Source organism: Trachypithecus francoisi, unplaced genomic scaffold (genome assembly GCF_009764315.1).
Source record: "Trachypithecus francoisi isolate TF-2019V2 unplaced genomic scaffold, Tfra_2.0 Lachesis_group8, whole genome shotgun sequence".
Classification (NCBI taxonomy): Eukaryota; Metazoa; Chordata; class Mammalia; order Primates; family Cercopithecidae; genus Trachypithecus; species Trachypithecus francoisi.
The window spans coordinates 67,083,118-67,103,612 of NW_022681473.1; the positions used below are offsets into that span (position 1 = coordinate 67,083,118).

General features: G+C 57.4%; 1 protein-coding gene across 5 annotated transcripts in view; it reads right to left on the reverse strand.

Annotated features, from left to right (window-relative positions):
• The window catches only part of WNT11 (Wnt family member 11), a 50,160-nt gene that overhangs the window by 10,945 nt on the left and 18,720 nt on the right, over positions 1–20,495 (reverse strand). For 2 of the 5 annotated variants that reach the window (XM_033204737.1, XM_033204735.1), the window contains 4 exons: positions 18,473–18,799; positions 17,698–17,766; positions 12,843–13,745; positions 8,799–8,972 (listed from right to left, as the gene is read on the reverse strand). In XM_033204737.1, coding sequence (XP_033060628.1) covers positions 8,799–8,881 — 83 coding nt within the window. In that variant the 5' untranslated portion in view covers positions 8,882–8,972; positions 12,843–13,745; positions 17,698–17,766; positions 18,473–18,799. The other 3 variants (XM_033204738.1, XM_033204734.1, XM_033204739.1) reach the window with 3 other exon arrangements.

The window sequence follows — 20,495 nt, forward strand, 5'->3', positions numbered from 1 at the left end:
ACAAAAGGGATCCATTTGCGGAACACAATGTGCTATGTCCCTGCTTGGAGAGTCGGGATGCATATTTACATTTTAAAGGCCCTGAGAAGTCCTGCAGCTAAGCAACAGGCTTGGTTTTGTTTAACTCAGGGAGTCTATTGAGTATATTGAGCACAGAGCCCTTTGCTTGAGGCTGCTGACCTCATCCATGCTTTGGGAAATGTTAGCCTAGTGGGTCTCTATGAACCCTGGTGATGTTAGAGGACCCAAGAGCCTCCCAGATCCCAGCTCTGGGCACTTCGGTTCCAAGACTCTAGGACCAGGTTCCTCCTGGATCTGCTGTTCTCCTAGGCCTTCTGTGAGGGCCAGGCTGCATCGACGGCACTCAAGGACCCCACAACCCTAAAAGACTCCATAGGGACTCACTCCGGGTCCCCCCACCCAAGCAGGGGCCGTCTGGAACCCAGAGTCAGCTGGCCTTCAGCAACCCAGCAGAGACCCAGGAGGGACAAGGAACCAAGAGGGGCCACTGTGCAGCCAGAAGTGCTGAGTGCCCCGCCTGCTGTGGCCTCAGCGGTTCTCGCCCAGGGTCAGGGCTGAGACCTGGCAAGGTAGAGATCCTAGAAGCCCTGAGCTGAGTTCTGAGGGAGGCAGCCTATTGCCAAGGGCACTGCACAGGCTTGGGTAGACTCCAGGCGAATCACTCCCCTTGCTACCTTGAGCAAGTCACTTAACCTCTCCTCTCCCACCAACCTCCCAGTATTAACTGAGAGCTTAAATCAGACAATGTGTGTCACACGTTCTGCCCAGGGCTGACGCTCTGTGGTCAGTGGTCAGTCATGGAAGCTACTACAATTACCACCTTGGTGGTCTTTTCCTACCTGGGGGCAGCCTCCCTGGACCTGCCTAGTCAAGGCCAAGGGCTGCCACTTGACATTCAGAGCCCCTCAAAGCCTGGCCTCCCAGCTCTCCCCAGCCTCCCATCCTCATCCTGACATCCAGCTACACCAGGTTCTTGACTTCTCTGAAAGGAACTGTCTTGCCACCATGCCTTCGCCCAAGCTTTTCCTGAGGCCAGGAATGCCTTTCCCCTGCTTCTGGACATGAATGAATAAATGAACTTGATCTACTTGTGGAGGAAGTATTTTCTAAGCACCAACTCTTCCCAGACTCATTTGGTAATGAACATGACACAGATCCTTTCCTCAAGGATCCCCTAGTCTAACGGCTGGATAAAGCTATCAACAGTTATAAATCAATGACCCAGCTGTTCTTGCTCCTGGCCTGGCCCCAGGAAGAGCACAAGCTTTCGACATCAGCTGTGTGACCTAGGTAAGTTACCCAACCTCTCTGGGCTCCATGTTCCTCATCTGTTATAAAGAAATGATAAGGCCAGGTGCAGTGGCTTACACCTGTAATATCCCAGCACTTTGGGAGGCCGAGGCGGGGGCAGATCATCTGAGGTCAGGAGTTTGACACCAGCCTGGTTAACATGGGGAAACTCTGTCTCTACCAAAAAAATACAAAAATTAGCCAGGCATGGTGGTGCATGCCTATAATCCCAGCTGCTCAGGAGGTTGAAGCAGGAGAATTGCTTGAACCCAGGAGGCAGAGGTTGCAGTGAGCCGAGATTGCACCACTGCACTCCAGCCCGGGCGACAGAACGAGACTCTGTCTCAAAAAAATAAAATTAAATAAAAAGAGAAATAATTACTACTTCAAAAGGCTACTATGAGGCTGGGGGTTTTGCTCATGTCTATGATCTCAGCTACTCTGGAGGCCAAAGTAGGAGAATCCTTTGAGGCCAGGAGTTCAAGACCACCCTGGGCAACATAGGGAGATCCCCCGTCTCTACCAAAAAGTAAAAAAGTAAAAAGTTAGCCGGGTGTTGTGGTACATGCCTGTAGTCCCAACTACTTGAGAGGATCACTTGAGCCTGGGGGTTTGAGGTTACAGTGAACTATGATTGCACCACTGCACTCCAGTCTGGGTGACACAGTGAAACCCTGTCCACTGAAAAAAAAAAAAAAAAGGCTGTGGTGAGACTTAAATAACAGAACGTAGGCAAAGTGTTTTAAACATTCATAGATGTGTAATCCCAGCACTTTGGGAGGCCGAGGGGGGTGAATCATGAGGTCAGGAGATCAAGACCATCCTGGCCAATGTGGTGAAACCCGGTCTCTACTAAAATACAAAAAAATTAGCTGGGCGTGGTGGTGTGTGCCTGTAGTTCCAGCTACTTGGGAGACTGAGGCAGGAGAATCATTTGAACCTGGGAGGCAGAGATGGCAGTGAGCCGAGATTATGACACTGCACTCCAGTCTGGCGATAGAGCGAGACTCCATCTCAAAAAACAAAACAAACAAACAAAAAATTCATGGATGAAGCTAAGTCCCCCGCTTGTTGCCTAGCAAGTGTTGGACCAGACAGAGTGAGAAGGCCTGGGTTCTCACTCAAGCTCTGTCTTCTATGTGCTGGGCAAACTTGGGCAAACTATGCCCCTCTGGGCATCAGCTACAACGTGGGGACCTCTCAGGGTCTTGCCAAGGCTGAATGATATGTGCTATGATAAATACTCAATAGGTTCCTTCACTTCCTCCTGCCTCTCATGCTCTACCATGCCCACCCACCCTATAATCCCCCAAAATAGAAACCTTCCCAGAGACCCAGAAAGCAGGGCCTGGTGCCTGTGGTTAGGGCGGCACGACTCGCCCTGTGTAAGATCAACTGTGGTGTCCAGGGCAGTCTCCCCTCACTGCCACCCCCTAAACTATGAGCCGGGAAATGTTTGGTGTGTCTAGATGCCAGCATATGGCACAGGGTGGGCCACACAGCAGCCCTCAGATGCGGTTTCTTGACCTAAATGAACTGCTCTGGCCTGCCCTGGCCTCACCTTCTTGGGGAACCTGTTGCTGAGCCCTGCCGTAACTCCTGGTGGGCTGTGACCACACAGAGGCACACGCCATCACCTCAGTGTGTTTCCTGGTTGTCAGCAGCCCCTCCACCTCCACCCAGCAAACCCTGACCCTGCATAAGGTGTCATCGCAGGGTAACAGCCCCACATGGGCATGGCCCTTCCTGGTTGACACAGCCTCCCACTTCACACCTCAGAGGGCAGCCCGGAGGGGATGATCAGCTCTGCTTTAGGGGCTGTGCTTGTCCAGCACCCCCCAGCAGGCCCTGTCATCCTTCTCGGTGAGGCTGCCAGTCCCTGCAGGCACTGGGGTCACTTCTCTCTGGGTTCCCACTCTGCTTTACCCTGGGTGGTCCCCACCCAGCCCGTCCTGAGCCCGCTCTGCCGCTCGTCCTCGCCCAAGTTTCCTCCTGCTCCTTCTGAGCCAGCTTCCTTCATTTTCAAATGAGAAGGATGACGTGGGCGACAGCACATCAGCGTGTGGCCTAGCAGCAGGCTCATGGCACATGGTGGGCGTTCAGGCAATGAAGGCAGCCTCCCATGTCTTTCCCTGGGCTCCAGCTCAAGCCACGGGGTGGGACGATGGGGGCTGAGCCTCTTCCCGGAGAGTTCAGTGCAGACAGCTTGTGAGTGCTGGGTGCTGCAGCTCTCAGGGAAGGAAGACTGGTGCTCCTGGTGTCTGGGTCTCCTTGGCTGGGACCCTGGGGTGAGCCCTGGAGCCACCTTGGGTCTCAGTTTCTCCAACCTCCTGAGAAGGCTGAGGGAGAAGGTGCTGTCAGAGCACCTTCCAGATGAAGCTCAGACTCCCCAGGCGGCCCCAGGGTAAATGAGAAGCAGATCCAGAGGCCTTGGTGGGCATAGAGCAGTGTGAAGGCCCAGGGGCCCGCCTTGGAGGCTGAGGCTGGGACAGGAGCAGGCTGCCATGCGTGCCAGGGAGGCCACCCGCCCACCGGGGCTGCAGGCAGAGATCGCAGGCGGGAGGCAGCAGATTCCACTCCCGAGGAGGGCCATGCGGTCATCTGGTAATTAGTGGTAATGACCGTTTCCAAATAAATCCCCCTTGGGGAGGTAATCAAGGATTAGGACGGGAGGCGGGGGAGTTCTCCTTGTGGACATCTCGCTCGCTTCACTCCAACAGACCCCTAATTGGAAACATTTCAGTTTATCTGGGGGTGGGGGCCTGGGGGAGAGGGTGGAAGAAAGGACAGGAGGGAACGCAGAGTTCACAGGCAAGGCCCAAGCTCAGGGCCCTACCGGGATGGCGAGGCCTCCTCTCATTCAGGAGTTGGGGGCCTTGCTGGGACTGGCTGGGGCAGAGACCTGGGTTCAAGCTCTAGCTCAGCAGCTCTCTCCCTATGCGACCTGGGGCAAGTCACTGCCCCTTGCTCCACCTCAAGTTCCCCATCCATACTGCTCAATGCCCAAGAACAACATAGGCTCTGACATTGGTAACACAAGCTATCAAATGACTTCACTGAGGTATTTTCCTGGTGGTGCCAGCAACTCTACCCTCAGGCCGCTCTGGGGGACCTGGCCCAGGTAAGGCACCCTCAAAGGAGGGCTTCCTTCCTGGACCTGCACTTCACAGCATCCCTCTCCCTCTAGGCACAGGGGTCAGGTCACATGATGAATTCTAGGCCAGAGACCTGGGAGCTGCGTTCAGGCTCCTTTAAGTGACCTGGGCCCCGAGGTCCCTCTCTGCAGTTCTGCAGCCCGGCTGCCCGCAGTGCTGAATGATACTGCCAGCTCATTTCCAGGCGAGGCTTCGGCAGAGCTGGGCTCAGAGGGCCTCAGAAGGTGCCCCCACCAGTGCCACCCAAAATGTAGCCTGGCAGCTGCCAGGAGAGAGATGGGATGAGGTCAATGGGTGGTGGTGGGAGAGACCCTGATGCCCACATCTGTGCTTCTGGGGTGAGGAGGAGGCTGGTGAGGGCTTCGGGCTGCCTTAGGGACTCAGTCTTGCCCTGGAATACCTGTGCTTCTGCATCTGTGGAGCCTGCTGACCCTGTGTTGGGAGAACAATGGAGTTGAGGAGACCCTGTTCTCCCAGACAGACCTTTGTCCCTCCCTTGCCCATGTCCCTTTGGGCTTTCCTGGGCCCACCTCATCCTGGTGCCCACATGGCAGGGAGGATGGAGCAGGAACCCGGGCTTTAGGCCACCCAGGCAAGCCCAGCCTCTCCCCAGGCTTCCGTCTGTTCCCCTGGGGTAACCATGGGGAACCTCTCCCTCCATGATTCCTCAACTAACTCCTCAATTAGGCGCCAGGTCTAGGAACCAGGGTGAGGTCTAGGAACCTTGGAAGTGCCCCTTCTTCACCAGCCACCCCAGCTTGGGGCTGCAGCTGCCTGTCCAGGAAGAAGAAGCCCCTAGGGCCCCATAGCCTGAGAGTCCTCCTATTCCCTCCTAGGCTTTGTCCCAGGACTCCAGAGTGAAGAGGGATCCATCCAGCCCTTGTCCCCACTGTATAGATAGAGAAATGGAGGCTGATGAAGGGCCTGGAGCCTGCAGATCCAGCCCTGCCTGGAAATGACACTGGGTCCCCTTCACACCCGACTGCCCAGACCTCAGAGGTGGAAGCCCGTCCCCTTGGCCTCACACATGCTGACCCACCTGTGCAGCCCATCTTGCAAGGTAAAGCCCTAACAGGTCTTGGTCTGACGCTTCTCAACCAAGAAGCCAAAGGGGAGCTGCCACAGCGTCACCAGCTCCCACTATGCAAGTGGGGAAACTGAGGCCTGGAAAGGGCAGGGCTTGCCCAGATCTGTACATAGCCAATCAGAGGCAGAGACAAGCTAGACCCCAGGCCTCCCGCATCCCGAGGTAGGGCTCCTTCTACCTCTATCTTAGAGCTGAGGAAACTGAGTCTCAGAAAAGCTAAAGCGATTGACCTGTAGAACTCAGGCTGGGTCTCGCAGTCCCAGTCTGGCACCCTACTCTGCAGCACCATGGCCCTCTAGAGCCTCCTGGCCCCACCTCCATGGGAGTGGCAGATGTGGGACTGCCCAGGGAAGGGAGCGGCCTGTGTGGATGTTCCCAGCCAGCCTGGGCCTTTCCTCTCACCCCACCACTTCCGTGGTTCACAGGAGAGTAGGACTCCCCTCAAACCCTCCCACTGCCCAGGGAAGCCAAGAAGGGAGTGGGCAGCCTACACGTGGGACCCCGACTACTTGAGGGGCTGGGAGTCTTCTGGTGCCTGGCCTGGGTGGAGGTAAGGTAGGGAAGGATCCCCAGGTTATATCTGGGCAGGTGCCTCTATGGGCAGCCAGGTTCTGATCCCCTCTCCCCAGCCCCCATCCCACCAGCTCAGCCTGCGTCTCACGCACCCACCAGGTGAGCATTCCAGGCCACTGGGCCATGTTGGCTTTCAGTTCCTGTGTCAAGCGCCCCTTTCATCTCCAGCTCACTCTCCAAAGCCCAGGCCAGCAGAGGCTCCTGGGCAAGTCCTCGGCTTTCCAGCCTTACTGAACACTTTCCTGCTCCCAGCCATGCTGGGGCTCACTGTGCCCAACAGGCCACAGAGCCAGGCAGCTTAACTCAAACCTGCCTCCTCTGAGCTGTGACACCCTGCTAGAGTCTCCCATGCCTCTGTTTCCTCTTCTGTGCAATGGGGGTAATAGCAGCACCCACCTCACAGGGTGGTTGGGATATTTAAATGGAACAATATATATAAAGCACTTAGAACGGTGCCTAGCATGCAGTGAGGCTGTGTGTGTGTAGACATATATGTACATATGCATACATGTATGCACGTGGCCTACACATGTGTATCTATATATACACATATACAATGCATACATAGATAATTGTTATTCTTAAAATCTATTCCTTTTCCCACCTCTCTTTAATCCTCTCTTGCTAGACTATCACCTTCTCATAAGAGTGCAGTATGATCTAAATTAAATGACCCAAGCTCTTGGAGCAGCGTCTGGGGCACTTAGGAGTAGGCTCTTATGGTGTCTGGTTTCTCCAGGTCTCCCCGCATGCACTGTGCAGCCTCCGGGGCTTCTGCTCATGCTGTGCCTCCCGCCTAGGATGCCTGCTTTGCATTCCATCTCTGACCATCCAGATCCTCCCTGTCCTTCCAATCTTGGCCCAGGCACCTCTCTTAGGTAGAACTGACCACTCCTCCTCTGGGCTGCCATGCTCCCTCTGCTAGGACACAGACCACAGTCCGCTTTGTATTTCTATATGTCCATCTCCCCCAAGAGGCTGGGGGCTTCTTTAAGGCACACAATGAGTCGCACCCAGTTCTGTAGCAGCCTGACTGCAGTGGGGACAGAGGACATGGATGTCAGGTTTAGCCAGCCGTCCATCCCACCACATGCCAGCGTGGGGGCTTGTGTGCATCACGCCCTTTGCAGGGCCTCAGTGTTCCCACTGTGGAGCAGGGATGAGCGCAGTGACCCCACAGGACTCTCATAGGCAGCAAATGACATCCAAGCCCAGTGCAAGGCCTCTGACGCTCCTTCAGCCAATCCTCTCCTTCCCTGGACCTTAGTATCCTTATCTGTAAAATAGTGGTGGTGGATGAGAGAGCTTGGACTCGCTGATCGGACATCCCTGCCAGCTGGAACAGTGCTGGGTACCCCGTAGCAAAAGGAAGGTGGCTGGTTTCTCACAGAACTCCTCAGGGACAGCTGGGAAAAGCTAGTGCCCAGGGCCGGGAGACCGCTGAGACCAGTCTTCTTGTAAACAAGAAAGGCAGGAAGACAGGGTTCCCTCCTTGAATCATCAATTAATCAATAACTTGGCCCGAGAAGGGGCAGGGCCAGTGACCTTCAGACTGTTTGCTGGTGGCGCACCCACTATCACCCTGTCTTCCAACTAATTCACAAATCCTCTGCAGCGCCCTCCCCAGCCCCCACAACCTGCCCCCTGCTGTCTTATCTGTAGGCTCCCAGGCCCAGCCCCAAACTCCAGACCCTTGTCCTGTCCTGGACTTTCCCTCTGAGTGAGCCCCTCTGCCCACAGCGTCCTCCTCTCCATTGCCCGAACCAGCCAACTCCCGGCAGTGTGTCAGTCACTAGGGGCACAGCCCCGGAAAAGCTTCCTGGTGTCTCAAATCTGTGTCCCCATCAGGTGGGCTTCCTTCCTCTAGGACCCCAGAACCCCCCTCTGGTTTCTCCTCGGGCACTTGGACACTTGTGGAGTTATTTACAGCCTGGGCTTATCTCTCTTAGCTTAAAGGGCAGCTCCTCCAGGAAGGGGCTGGCATGTACTCCTCTCTTCACCACTCCCAGCCCCCTGAGCAGGCACTCCCTTCAGCTCGGCACCACGCCTCTCTCTCCCTCTTACCCTTGCGTGAATAATTTCTATCTCAAGGAATGCCCTGCACATGTGTACAGCGGCATCTGACAGCTTCTGAGGTCTTTTCAGGAGCCTCTTCTCATCTGATTTCAGTGAGGTGGAGAGTCTCACCCTCCTGTGACAGACGAGGACAAGGAGGCCCCAAGAGGTCGAGTGACACTTTCCCAAGGTCACCCAGGTGGAGGGGGCAGGAGTGTCTCAGCGGAACTCTCGCTAAAGTCAAGGCTAAAGTCAAGGAGACTGACTGACAAGGAACGCACCTGGGCTGGCCGCTCTGGATTGCACCCCCTGAACAGAATGTCTTTTTCCATCTGCCCCTGCGGAGGTGGCCAGAAACTCCGCGGCCCTTGCGCCACCGTCAGCTGCACAGGACCAGGCGCTTCCATCGCGGTCCACGCCCGTCTCACTCCCTCTTCGCAAGCCTCCGGGAGGTAGGGACATTTTACAAACGGAGGCTTAGGGATGATTTGCCCACCACCGCCAAGCCAGCTTGGGCTCCCGCGTCTTGGTACGCTCGCACCATCCAGGGGACCCCGTAACGCCCTCCGCCGCCCCAGTCCCCGGCCTGTGCGCGTGGATGCGGGGTCCCTACTCACAGCCACTTGATGCCATAGCACACGCCGGTCTGGAGCGCCAGGGCGAAGAGCAGCGCCTCGCAGACCTGCGGCCGCGCCCTCATCGTCGCGCGGCGGGCGCGCCCGGGGTCACACCCAGGAGGAGCCGCGCTGAAGTCCTCCGCCTGCACGGCCGCCGCTGGTCCTGAATGCCGCCTGCAGTCGGGGAGAGGGGAGGCGGCGGGTTAAGGCCGCGCGCGGGCGGGGGAGGCGTTTTATTCAAATTACAAAGGAGGGGTCGGAGCCGGGGGAGGCCTAGCGCAGCGGGCGTCCCCTCCCGCTCCGCCCGGCCCGGGGACGCGTCCCGCGCCTGGCTCGAATTAGGCGCGGCGGAAGGCGTGTCCCCTGCGGGGCCTGGGGCCCCAACGCGCTTTCGCGCCCCTCGGGCCGGGGCAGCCGAAAGGAGGGACAGGAGGCGGCAGAACCGGAGACCCCCGGAGAGACTGGGCAGACACAGCGAGAGAGACAATGACGCTCAAGAGGACAAGGCTGAGAGCCACGGAGGCAGAGGGGAAACCCGGACAGACGTAGACGTGGGACGGAAAGGAGAGGAATGAGGAATCAGGAGTCCGGGTAAGGCAGCAGAGTCGAGGCCCCGGTGCTGGGGCTTATCCCCGCAATGCTGATCATTAGTTATTAGGGCCTCGGCAATTCTTCTTGCCAACCGTGCCTCAGTTTACCTCCTCAGTACGCTGGGGCAATTCGGGCACAGTTCCGCTTTTATAAAGAACGTTCCCTGGCCAGGCAGGGTGGCTCACGCCTGTAATCCCAGCACTTTGGGAGGCCGAGACGGGAGGATCACCTGAGGTCAGGGGTTCGAGGCCAGCCTGACCAACATGACAAAATCCCGTCTCTACTACGAATACAAAAAATTAGCCGGGCATGGTGGCGGGCGTCTGTAATACCAGTTACTGGGGAGGCTGAGGCAGGAGAACCGCTTGAACCAGGGAGGCGGAGGTTGCAGTGAGCCAAGATTGCGCCTCTGCACTCCAGCCTGGGCGACAAGAGCGAAACTCCGAAACTCCGTCTCAAAACAACAACAACGACGACGACGACAACAAAAACTTTCCTAACACGATCGTATCTGCTCCTCCCAGCACCCCGTGAGGTAGGTACTATCACTGCCTGATCTTACAGATGAGGAAACGGAGGCGCAGAGGTGGAGTTGTTCAGCTAGGGAGCGGCAAGCCGGGTGTCCGGCGAAATCAGGAAATGGTGCTTGCTCGGGGCCCCTCTTTCTCGCTGTGGGAAGGGGAGGATGGGAAACGGGATGGTAGGGCTCTTTGTACAGAGAAGATTCGGAGTCTCCAAGACCGTCTTTAGCCGCCCCACTTTGGAGGGTGGGGGTGGGGGCGTGCGAGCCGGGACTGGGCAGCCCAGCCTTGGCGAAGCGGGGAAGCTCGCGGGGCAGGCGCGGTATTGCCTCTGGCCTCCAGGCGGCGCCCGCGGGCCGCGAAGGAGCCGCTGCCCCGCCCGCCCGCAGCCCGCGGAGCCGCTTTCTCCGCTTTTTTTCTCCTTCACTTCATTCTCACCTCATTAACTCCCTTCCCAGCTTCTCCCAAATTTACCAACACCTGGCGTTCGCCCGGAGTCAGACACAGCCCCAGCCCCTCTCCCCTCGGGAGGAGCAGAGACAAAGGGATTCCTTCCTAAGGGTTTGGGGAGTTGGAAAAGGAGGCGCCCACGGTAGTGAGGGGCGCTGGAGCAGAAAAGGGATGTTCCTATCTGGCTCTGTGAGCTTGAGCAAGCCCTCAGCCACCCCAGCCTCGGTGTCCCATTTCATAAGAAGGAGGAACGGGGCTTCATCGTGCGTTCCCAGAGGACCCCGTCTCCCTGCAGCCTGCGGGGCTCCGCGCCCCTCTGCTGTTTGCACCGCGACGCCACCTGCGTGGCGCGTTCCTGCGCGTGGGTCGTCAGCGCGCACAGAGGGGAAGCCCCACTGTTTTCTGGAGCCTGTCGGCAAAACTCACAGGAAGGCGAGGAGAAGCCTGGATCTCACGGTTCTTTTCCTCCGCAGAGCCCCTTAGCTAGCGCCCATCACAACGGCGCCTGCGACAAACATGCCGTCAAGGCTGGGGGTTTCAGCGGGGTTCCCCGTGTAACCCAGCCCCGTCCTCCCACCCAACCTGTATCCAACTCCTTTGTCTTCCTGGTTCTGCAAGTTTCCCGCACTTCTCAGAACAAGAAAAATATCCGCTGGATATGGAGGAGGGAATCAAAACTCCAGTTACCGTCTTCCCCTCTCCCAAAGTGAGCCGCCCCGCGAAGGCAACCGGCATTCCTGGGTGGGGAGGGGGTGGGGACTGCACGAGGACCGAGGCGCGCGGACTCACAGCGGGGGATCTGTGTCCAGCCTGGTCTTCTAGGGAGAGGAGGAGCGGCCTAGGTCGCACAGCGGACGGGGACCCAAGGCCTCCAGCCCCCCCGGCTCTTTCGGTGCAGCTCCGGTTGTCCCAGGGCTCTCCCTCCGCCGCCCAAGCTCGTCGCGGGGGGGGGGCAGCGCCTGGCCCGAGCCTCTGGGTCCTGACGCACTGTTCCTGTCCCTTGTACAAGCGCCCGGGAGAGCCGCGCGGGCCGTGGAGTCACCCTCCGCCTGAGCCTGCGGGTCAGGGTGCACTCGCCTCCCGAAGCCCTCAGCCCGCCAGGGGGCGCTAAGCCGGGGCTCGGGTGAGGGTCGGGATCGCGGCTGCCACCCGCATCATGGGCTGGGGGCAAGTCCCCTCCACTTCCTGGGACCCCGCTTCCCCGTCTGGGAATGGGACGAGGTGTCGAGGGAGTGCCCACTGTGTCCTGGTCGTTCTATAGGACACTTGCCGTGGGCCGCCCTGACCTGCCCGACCCCTTGCTTGGGGCCGGGCGCGTAGTGGGCCGCGCCGGGCGCAGCACCTTTGGAGAGCGAGTGGTCACCTATCGAAGTTGGTCCGAGCTACCCTGCCTGCAGCGGGCCCGGGAGGCGCCCGCCTGGGGCTGTGCACAGGGAGGGCACCACGAGCGCAGCGCCGCAGCCCAGCGCCGCCAACAGGTGGTCATAGGCCCGGGCTATGGAGGGCTCTGGAAAGCCCGCCGCTGGGACCAGGCCACGCCGGCGGGGACTTGCGGGGCCTCCCCTACCCCGATGCCCCGCGAGCACCGTGCACCGGGGCCGACTGTCCGCGCGGCGCGCAAGGTCGGCACTGGCGGGTCCCGAAGCCTCCCGCCGCGCAGCTCACGGAGCTGACCCCGCCAACCAGGGACGCCGAGCGACAGCTTCAAGGTTACCTGTGGGCCAGGGAGGCCGGGCCGGCCACCCGGCTTTGACCCCAGCCGCGAAGCTTTCAAGAGACGTCTGCTTGGCTGCGCACGCGGCGCCGGGTCACCCGGGAGACGGGTTGTTTTGGAAGTGGGAAGGGTGGGTGGGGGCACTCGAGATCCCTCCTGCTAATCCCCTGGAGCGGGACCCTGCATGCCCAGGGTCTTGAGGGACACCGAGGCACTTCAGCCCCGGGTTGGGAGGCGTGGAGCTAGTGCGCGAGCTTAGCCAGATGTTTGGGGCGGTTCGAGATGTGCCGCGGGGCCGGGGCAGGACTTTTTCCTCCCCAGCCCCCAGCCTGGAGCTCAGGTCAGTAAACAAACTCGGTTCTCCCCCTCCCCCCGCCGCCCCTGGGACCCGTTCTCAAAGTCAGGCGTCTGCCCCCATCCCCAATTTACTAGTCGCTGCCGCATTTCTCTGCCTTTTGTCACCCTCTCCCCACCACCACACACACTCTCTGTCGCGGGATCCAAGTCCCCCACCCCTGGGGGTGGCTCGGGTATGACCTCATCCACGGGACGACTGGGAAGGAGGGGGTCGCCTGGGGTACGGGAGCAGAAGAGGGGGGCCGGGCCGGGAAAGTTCGAGGAGGGCCGCAGGAACTGCGAGCACAACCCACCCCCGTCCCGCGTCTCCCTAAACCCCACGTCCTCAGGCTCCCGCGGCTGTGCTCCGCAAGGGGGAACTCTTCGGAGTGGTGCGGAGGAAAGGTATGCAGGAGCGCTTGGTTTGCTTACCCGCGAGTGGGGGCCCAAGGGGGTCGTGGCGGGTGTGAGAAGCGTCGTCCGCCTCCGACTCGGGCGCCTCCGGCCCTAGCGGGTCCCCGCTGAGCAGCTGCCCGCTGCCCGCAACCACTGCTTACCTTCCGGGGCGCTCGCCAGGCGCGCCCTGCGTGCCCGGGTGCCCTGGCCTGCCCAGGGAGCTGCGAGCGCAGTTTCCAGCGGGCCCGTGCGCACTCTGTCTGGGCTAGTGGCTGAGGCGCCCTCTTCGTGAAGCGGCGCCAGAAGGACGCCAGAGATCCTGGCAAGCTGGGGCCGGCTCAGGACCCGCGCGCAGTCAAGCGCGGACTCCGGCTGCTCTTGGCTGCGCTCAACTCCCGGGGCCTGTGCTCGCCGCTCGCCCGAGCTCTCCTCCTCGCCCGGCGCGATCTCCGGCGCGGGCCTCCCAAACTGCTTTATAAGGCGGGCGGCCGCTTTGATCCGCCCACGTCAGCGCGCCGCAACCCCACCGGGTGGCCCCGGCCGCCCGCTGGGGGTGGGGGCGGGGTCCCCGCGGACGCCACTGACCTGCAGCGCCCGCCGCTCCAGAGAACTTTGTACTCTGTCGAGTTACAAAGGGGGACTCGCTCACTACAGCTGGTGTTTACTAAGCGTGCGTGCTGCGTGCCTGCGACACGCGTGGGGCCCGGGTAAGGCCCATCTCGAATAGTCGCAGCAACCAGGCAAGGAGCCTCAACTCGCAGGGGGAAGTCAGACTTGGGTCTCAGTCTGGAGCTGGGGCATCCTTAGGTGCTAGTCGCGCAGCGTGGTTACTATAAACGTCTGAGGTCCCGACACCTGCCTTCGTGTCCTATTCCAGGTCCTTCGAGGGACCGTCTCTTTTGGCCTCTGGTTCCAGTTGTGGGAAAGGAATCAACGATCCTGCAGGAGAAAGAGACACGAGGACTCCGTGCTACAAAGCCTTAAGTGTGGAGCTGGGCGGTGTCCCAGCCGCTAGGGTGACTGCTGGGGAGTGTTCTGGACACAGAGGAGGCGGAGCAGAGGAGGACTGGGTTTCAGAAGCTAAAGGAGCCTAGAGAGGCGCCTGCTGCGCTGTGTAGCCCAGGCGTGTGGTGCTTCTGGGACCACTTCTCCCCATCACTTGGCCTCCCCTGAGCAGACCAGCTGCTTACCCTACAACACCACTACTATTTCTAACTGCCCATCGGGTGCTGTGGGTTCATCTGTGTCTCTCCCTTCTTCTAGGGACCTCAATCCCAGGAGTCCTCAAGGATAACTGGTTCATTAGCAGAAAGGGAAATGGAGACTTAGTGAGGACACGGAGCCTGTCTCAGTTCCCCCAAAATGCCTGACATTCTTTTCCCCATTCTTTGCAGCTGCAGATGAAGTGGCACTCCTAGGCTGCCCCACAGGTACCTCCACATACAACACAAACATCTGGGCCTACAGTGCCCACAGCAGCCTCCCAGCCATACCAGCATTCCCACACAGCCAGTCCTCACACACAGCCGGGGGCCTATCACCCCACAAATGGTTACAAACACACTCGGGAGATAACAATAGCACAGAGGTGTGAAATGGCCGCACACACGTCATGAAGGGGAGGCTGCACACAGACCGCCTGCGCCCACACAGTTGATGTGCATACATGCACGGGCTTCCATGCACATACAGCTCCCAAGTGTACAATGCCAAACATGTACTCCTGCACACAATCACAGGAATATCCTTTGGAACACACACCGGGACACCTCCATCTCTTATTCCAGAACACTGGGGCAATCTGATCAAAAAAGCAGTGGAAAGACAGTGGGGCTTGGGGCATTGAGGAAGGGAGGAATAGGGGGGCTATTCCACCTAAGTGGCAGAGGGCAAAGGCCTCCGGGGGCCCAACAGTGTCCTTAGCTCCCCTGCCTCAGGCCCCCTGGCCACTTCAGTCAGAGCCATTCCAGGTGGCCTCTGTCTGTTTGGGATGCTCACCCCTCTGCTCATTTAAAAGGCTCAGTCAGTTGCCTCCAAACATTTCCAGCAGTTCTCCTGCCAGAAATCCTCTGGCTCCCAGCTAGAGTAGAAACGGAAGCAATTTGGAGTCATGTAAACTGGGATTCCAATACAGATTTTGCCCAATTTTATTTTTAGCTGTGTAATCTTGAGCAAGTTGCTTAAATTCCCCGAGACTTAGTTTTCTCACCCATAAAATGGGAATAATACAATCCCATGGAATCCTCTACTTCTCCAAGATCAGGATTAGTATTCCCATTTCACAGATGTGGAAGCTGAGGCTCAAAAGGGAGCTGATATTTGAACCCAGATCTCTCTGGCTCAGAGTTCACTATGGCTGGTGGCTCCCAGTGAACACATGGGGGAAGGATAGTGACTTTCCATTGTCTTGTGGGGAGTTGAAGGAAACCAGGAGAACATCCCATACTCCTGAAGCTCAGCCCTGCCTCCTCCTGCCCCCTGCCAGCTACTCAGCTGTGTCCTTTGGATCAGGACCCAGGCATCATCAGCTAGGGCTGGAAACCTGCCTGGGGGGTGGGAGTAGGGGGAAGGGCTATGAGAAAGTGATGCCAAAAGCTTGCATTGAAAATCAAAGGAGACGGGGTGAGGGTCTGCCCCTCCCTGCACCCAAGTCTCCCCATTTGTATAACAGGCAGTACTTGAGAAGAATTTTGTTTTCATCTTTAGAACCAACTGACCTTCCCCCTTGTGGTCCCTTCTACTTCCCTCTGTCCAGTCCTCCTCAAGGGCCACTGTGTATCTGGCCTGTGCTAGCCACCTGGGCTGCAGACTCCTCTTCAGAGGGGATGAGGCCCCAAGCCCCTGGCTGCTGCCACTGTGGACGTGGATGTGAATATATTTTTCTTCTCAATCAGCCTAGGCGATTCTGGTGATCTGATCGCCCAGACATGCTGGGGGCTTCCTGTCAGCTGGCTTCTCAGCCCCTGCCTGACTGCCACTGGCCAGGGGCACACCCCTTTCCCCCCACCCCCATCCCTGCACCAGCCCTGCCCAGGGAGGCACCCAGGCTGAAAGGACATGGAGGTGAGGGCGGACACAGTTCCGTTGGCCATGCTGACCTCTAGTGACCCCTCTGCCCACCTCAGCTTCCTTCCCTTAGGCCAAAGCCTTGGTGGAGATGGTGGGGGGCAGTCACCTGTTTCCAGGGGCGCCGGATGGGGATGCAGGAGAACTGGTTGCAGTCCTGAGTGAGCCCCGTCACTAGTTTGCTGTATGAGTCAGGTAGTTATTTTGCTTTGTCTGAGCCCCAGTCGCCCATCTATAAGTGAAGGGTTGAACCTCTAAGGGCCTTTTCAGCTCTAGAACCCGCACATGTTGGGGCTCCTGACCCAAGGATGCTGTGTGACCACAACCCCAGATGTCCCCCAGAAGCCTTCTCTGTCTTCCTTAAGCCCACTACCCATACTCGGACCTCAGCACTCTATGCCTCCCACAGCAACGAAGGCTGGTCCAGAGAAAGCCGAAACCAGCCAGTAAGGAGAAGGGGCAAGATCACCCACCCTGGGCAACGACTTTGCGGTGTGTGAAAGGGGGATGTGATGGGGCCCTGCTCAGCTCACTGCTGTCGCTTCACCAAGTGAATTAAAAGAGAGTGACAGCTAGGTGCAGTGGCTCACGCCTGTAATCCCAGCACTTTGAGAGGCCAAGGTGGGTGGATCACTTGAGGTCAGGAGTTCAAGACCAGCCTGGACAACATGATGAAACCCCATCTCTGCTAAAAATACAAAAATTAGCCAGGTGTGGTGGCAGGCACCTGTAATCCCAGCTACTTGGGAGGCTGAGGTAGGAGAATCGCTTGAACCTGGGTAGCAGAGTTTGCAGTGAGCCAAGATGGTACCACTGCACTCTAACCTGAGTGACAGAGCAAGACTCCATCTCAAAAAAAAAAAAAAAAAAAGAGTGACAGTGTTTTGCTCTGCTTTTGCTGTGTACAGAGTCTCTGTGGCATCATCCACAAGCACACGCCTCTCCCTCCCATGTCTGCAGGTTGGCTGGGGGCAGCTGGCATGGGCTGGACTCATGGATCCCAGGCTCCTGGTTGGATTTGGACCCGCTCCATAGATGACTCCTTCTAGCCTGGAACCAGCACTCCCTAGGCCATGCTCTTCTCACCACCAAGCCAACCTGTGCCATAGGATGAGCCATGAATGTGGATGAAGGAAGCCCACAAGTACTCTCCCTCTCCCGACCCCAGGCCACCTGGCAGATGCTGGCTTCCCAGAATCTTTTTTTTTTTTTTTTTTTCTGAGACAGAGTTTCACTGTTGTTGCCCAGGCTGGAGTGCAATGGCGCCGTCTTCGCCTCACTGCAACCTCGGCCTTTTGGGTTCAAGCGATTATTGTGTCTCAGCCTTCCAAGTAGCTGGGACTACAGGCGCCCACCACCACACCCAATTAATTTTTGTATTTTTAGTAGAGACGGGTTTCACCATGTTGGCCGGGCTGGTCTCGAACTCCTGACCTCAAGTGGTCCACCCACCTTGACCTCCCAAAGTGCTGGGATTGCAGGCGTGAGGCACTGCGCCTGGCCAGAACCATTTTTTGAGATCCCTCATCCTGGTTCTGGACACATCTCGGGGGAGGGCAGGGCAGGGCAGGGCAGAGGCCGTCATCACCATTTCCCATTTCTCACTGGTTACAATGAGACTAAAGGGCCCTGCTTCCACCACCAGGGTGCTTTTAGAAAGGCCTTTCTGAGAAGACACATGAACAGGGGGTCTCAGCAGAGCAGCTCAGCCCAGCTGTTTCTAGAACGCCCTGTGAGGCCAGATCTTCCAGGCAAGGGTGGGGTGAGGGGACCAAATAGTAGCAGGCCTGTCATCAGAGCACCTGGGCCTGGCTGTCAGACTCACCTCCTCCACTTAACCCACCGAGGGACTCCAGGGAAGTCACTCAGCCTCTGGGATCCTTAGTTTCATCATCTGCAAAACAGGAAAGCCACGAAACCACTCCTTCTCAATTTTACTGAGAAATAACATTGTAAGAAATTGTATTGGTTGAACAAGCACCTACTGTGTGCCAGGCAGTTTCTGTGCCTATGCATGAGACAGGCATTGCTCTGCAGATGAGCACACTGGGCCAGGTCTGTCAGGTAATTCATGCAAGATCTCTCTGTCAGTGAGTGGGCCTGGCTGCAAACCCTGGGTCTGTGGGATGCTGGAACCTCTGCCCACTACCCAGGGTAGGGTATGTCCTCCTCCTCCCCCTCAGTTACCTCAGGGGAGGTGTTGTTATTTTACAGGGCTCAGGGAGCAGGCCTGGGGCACCACGGAGAGACAGGAGGTGTCTTTCCTGGGTGCACGTAACAAAATGCCACCCGTCATGTCTACTGAGGGCGTCACGTCTGAAAGGCTGCTTTCAACCCTCAGTTGTTTAATCATGGTGGTGGCTGCTCAGGAGACAATGTTTGTGTTTCTCAGGCCTCTTGCAGCTCCAGGAGAGAAGAAACCCAACCCCAACCAGCTTCAACACCAGAGAAACTGACTGGTTCCCGCAGGAGAAACCGGGGTAACTCGTGGCCCTACTGCACTCAGGAGGGCTCTGGGCTGGTGCTGGGGCCCTGGGCCCCTGGAGACGCTGTGCTGTCTCAAACTCACTTCTGCTTCTTCCTGCTATCTTTGAACTCACCTGGGCCTCATTTCTCCCCACTGGGATGCAGCCACTAACAGCCCCAGTTAGAAATTCCAGTCAAATGAGACCTCTGTCTCCTAGGGCTTCTGAATCAGTCCCAGGGAAGGCGGCTGATTGGCTTTGTTTGAGTCCTGCGCTCTCCCTTTGATGCACATCTGTTATTGCCACGGGAAAGGGGCTCTGGGCATGGCCGGGTGCAGTGCCTGTCACCAGAAGAGGAGGCATAGGAGGCAGTGGGCCAAAGGGGCATTTGTGTCAGGATGGCAGTTTCTTCTACAGTTGGGCTTCTGCTTCTCTGATATGTGTACGTCAGTGTCTCTGCACCTGGGAGAAGAGGGGAAGCATTGTCTGAGTTTCATCCCATCACACACACACACACAGGGCCAGAGACCTACCATGCTCAGTGCCCCCACTGTACACATGTAGAAACTGATGCTGACAGAAGGGTCGTACATCACTTGGTTAGTGGTGCAGGAGACAGAAATCAGGTCTCCTGACATCCAGGCATAAGCCATGCAGTTATTTGTCACTGGTTCTGAAGCCTTTCTGAGCAGGCCAGTGAGGCAGCTTTTTAGTAGCACCAATTCCTCCCATCCCAGAACATAAAGACCCTTTGGAGTGTGACTCCATGCAAAGGCGAAGGCTCCGTCCCCACCCCTCCCTCTAGGCTGACCTCATGACTTGCTTGACTAGTAGATGTGGCCTGTATTCTGCTGCCCAGGACTTGGGGCCTTGCAGCTTCTGCCTTCATCCTGTTGGGGATCCTTCTGACCAGCCCAGCTGCAAGGTCAGAAGCCCAGGCTGGGGCAGAGAGAGGCCTTTGCTGTATCGGCTGGCCCATCAGTCACATGCAGCTGCGCGAGCCAGCGCCACAAGGTCAGCAGAGCTACTGGGCCAGCCCACAGAAGCAGGAGAGTCCATTATGGCTTTAAGCTACTAAATCTTGACAAGGTTTATTATGTAGCAATAGAGACAAGCAGCAGCCAGGCTTAAAGAGTGAAAAAGCTAAAAAAAAAAAAAAAATGCAATTATTTGTCTAATGTCATTTCAGAATCTTAGAATCTTATAGTTGGGCCACCCCCTCTCATAACCTGGAGGTTCTGGCCACCAGAGCCTTGTAATGCCTCTGCTGATCTGGCGGCAGCATGTGGTCAGTGATGGCTCTGTCATCCGCTGCTATGTCCCCAGTACTGCACCAGGGCTGGACAGTCATTCCTACAAAGTTGCCAAATGAATGCATGAATGTTATCCAGCCTCTGCTTGCATACCCCCAAGGAAGGGAGCTCACTCCCTTCAGGATGGTGTCTGCCATTATGAATGGCTCTGTCTTGGAGAAGATCCTCCTCCGTCTAGAGCAGATCCTGTGATTCCCCCAGGGGTCCTGGCTGTCCTCCTGGGGTCCCCTCTTATATAGGATAGCCTTAGGCACATCACAATGGTCCCTAGCATTACAAAGCAGCACAACCTCACTTAATAACAAGTATTTTTATGTACTTGTTATTTTATATATGTACAGTTATTTATATATGTACAGTATTTTATATTTGTGTCCCCGGACACAGATACAACCCTAAGGGAAGTGCTTCCACCTGGCCCTAAAACAAGCATGGGCTCTGCATCACACAGTTCGGGGTTGCAACTCAAAAGCAACCTCTGGGCCGGGCGCGGTGGCTCAAGCCTGTAATCCCAGCACTTTGGGAGGCCGAGACGGGTGGATCACGAGGTCAGGAGATCGAGACCATCCTGGCTAACACCGTGAAACCCCGTCTCTACTAAAAAATACAAAAAACTAGCTGGGCGAGGTGGCGGGCGCCTGTAGTCCCAGCTACTCAGGAGGCTGAGGCAGGAGAATGGCGTAAACCCGGGAGGCGGAGCTTGCAGTGAGCTGAGATCCGGCCACTGCACTCCAGCCTGGGCGATAGAGCGATAGAGCGAGACTCCGTCTCAAAAAAAAAAAAAAAAAAAGCAACCTCTGTTTGGCCTTGGAAAAGACACTTCATGTCTCTGATCCTCAGTTTTT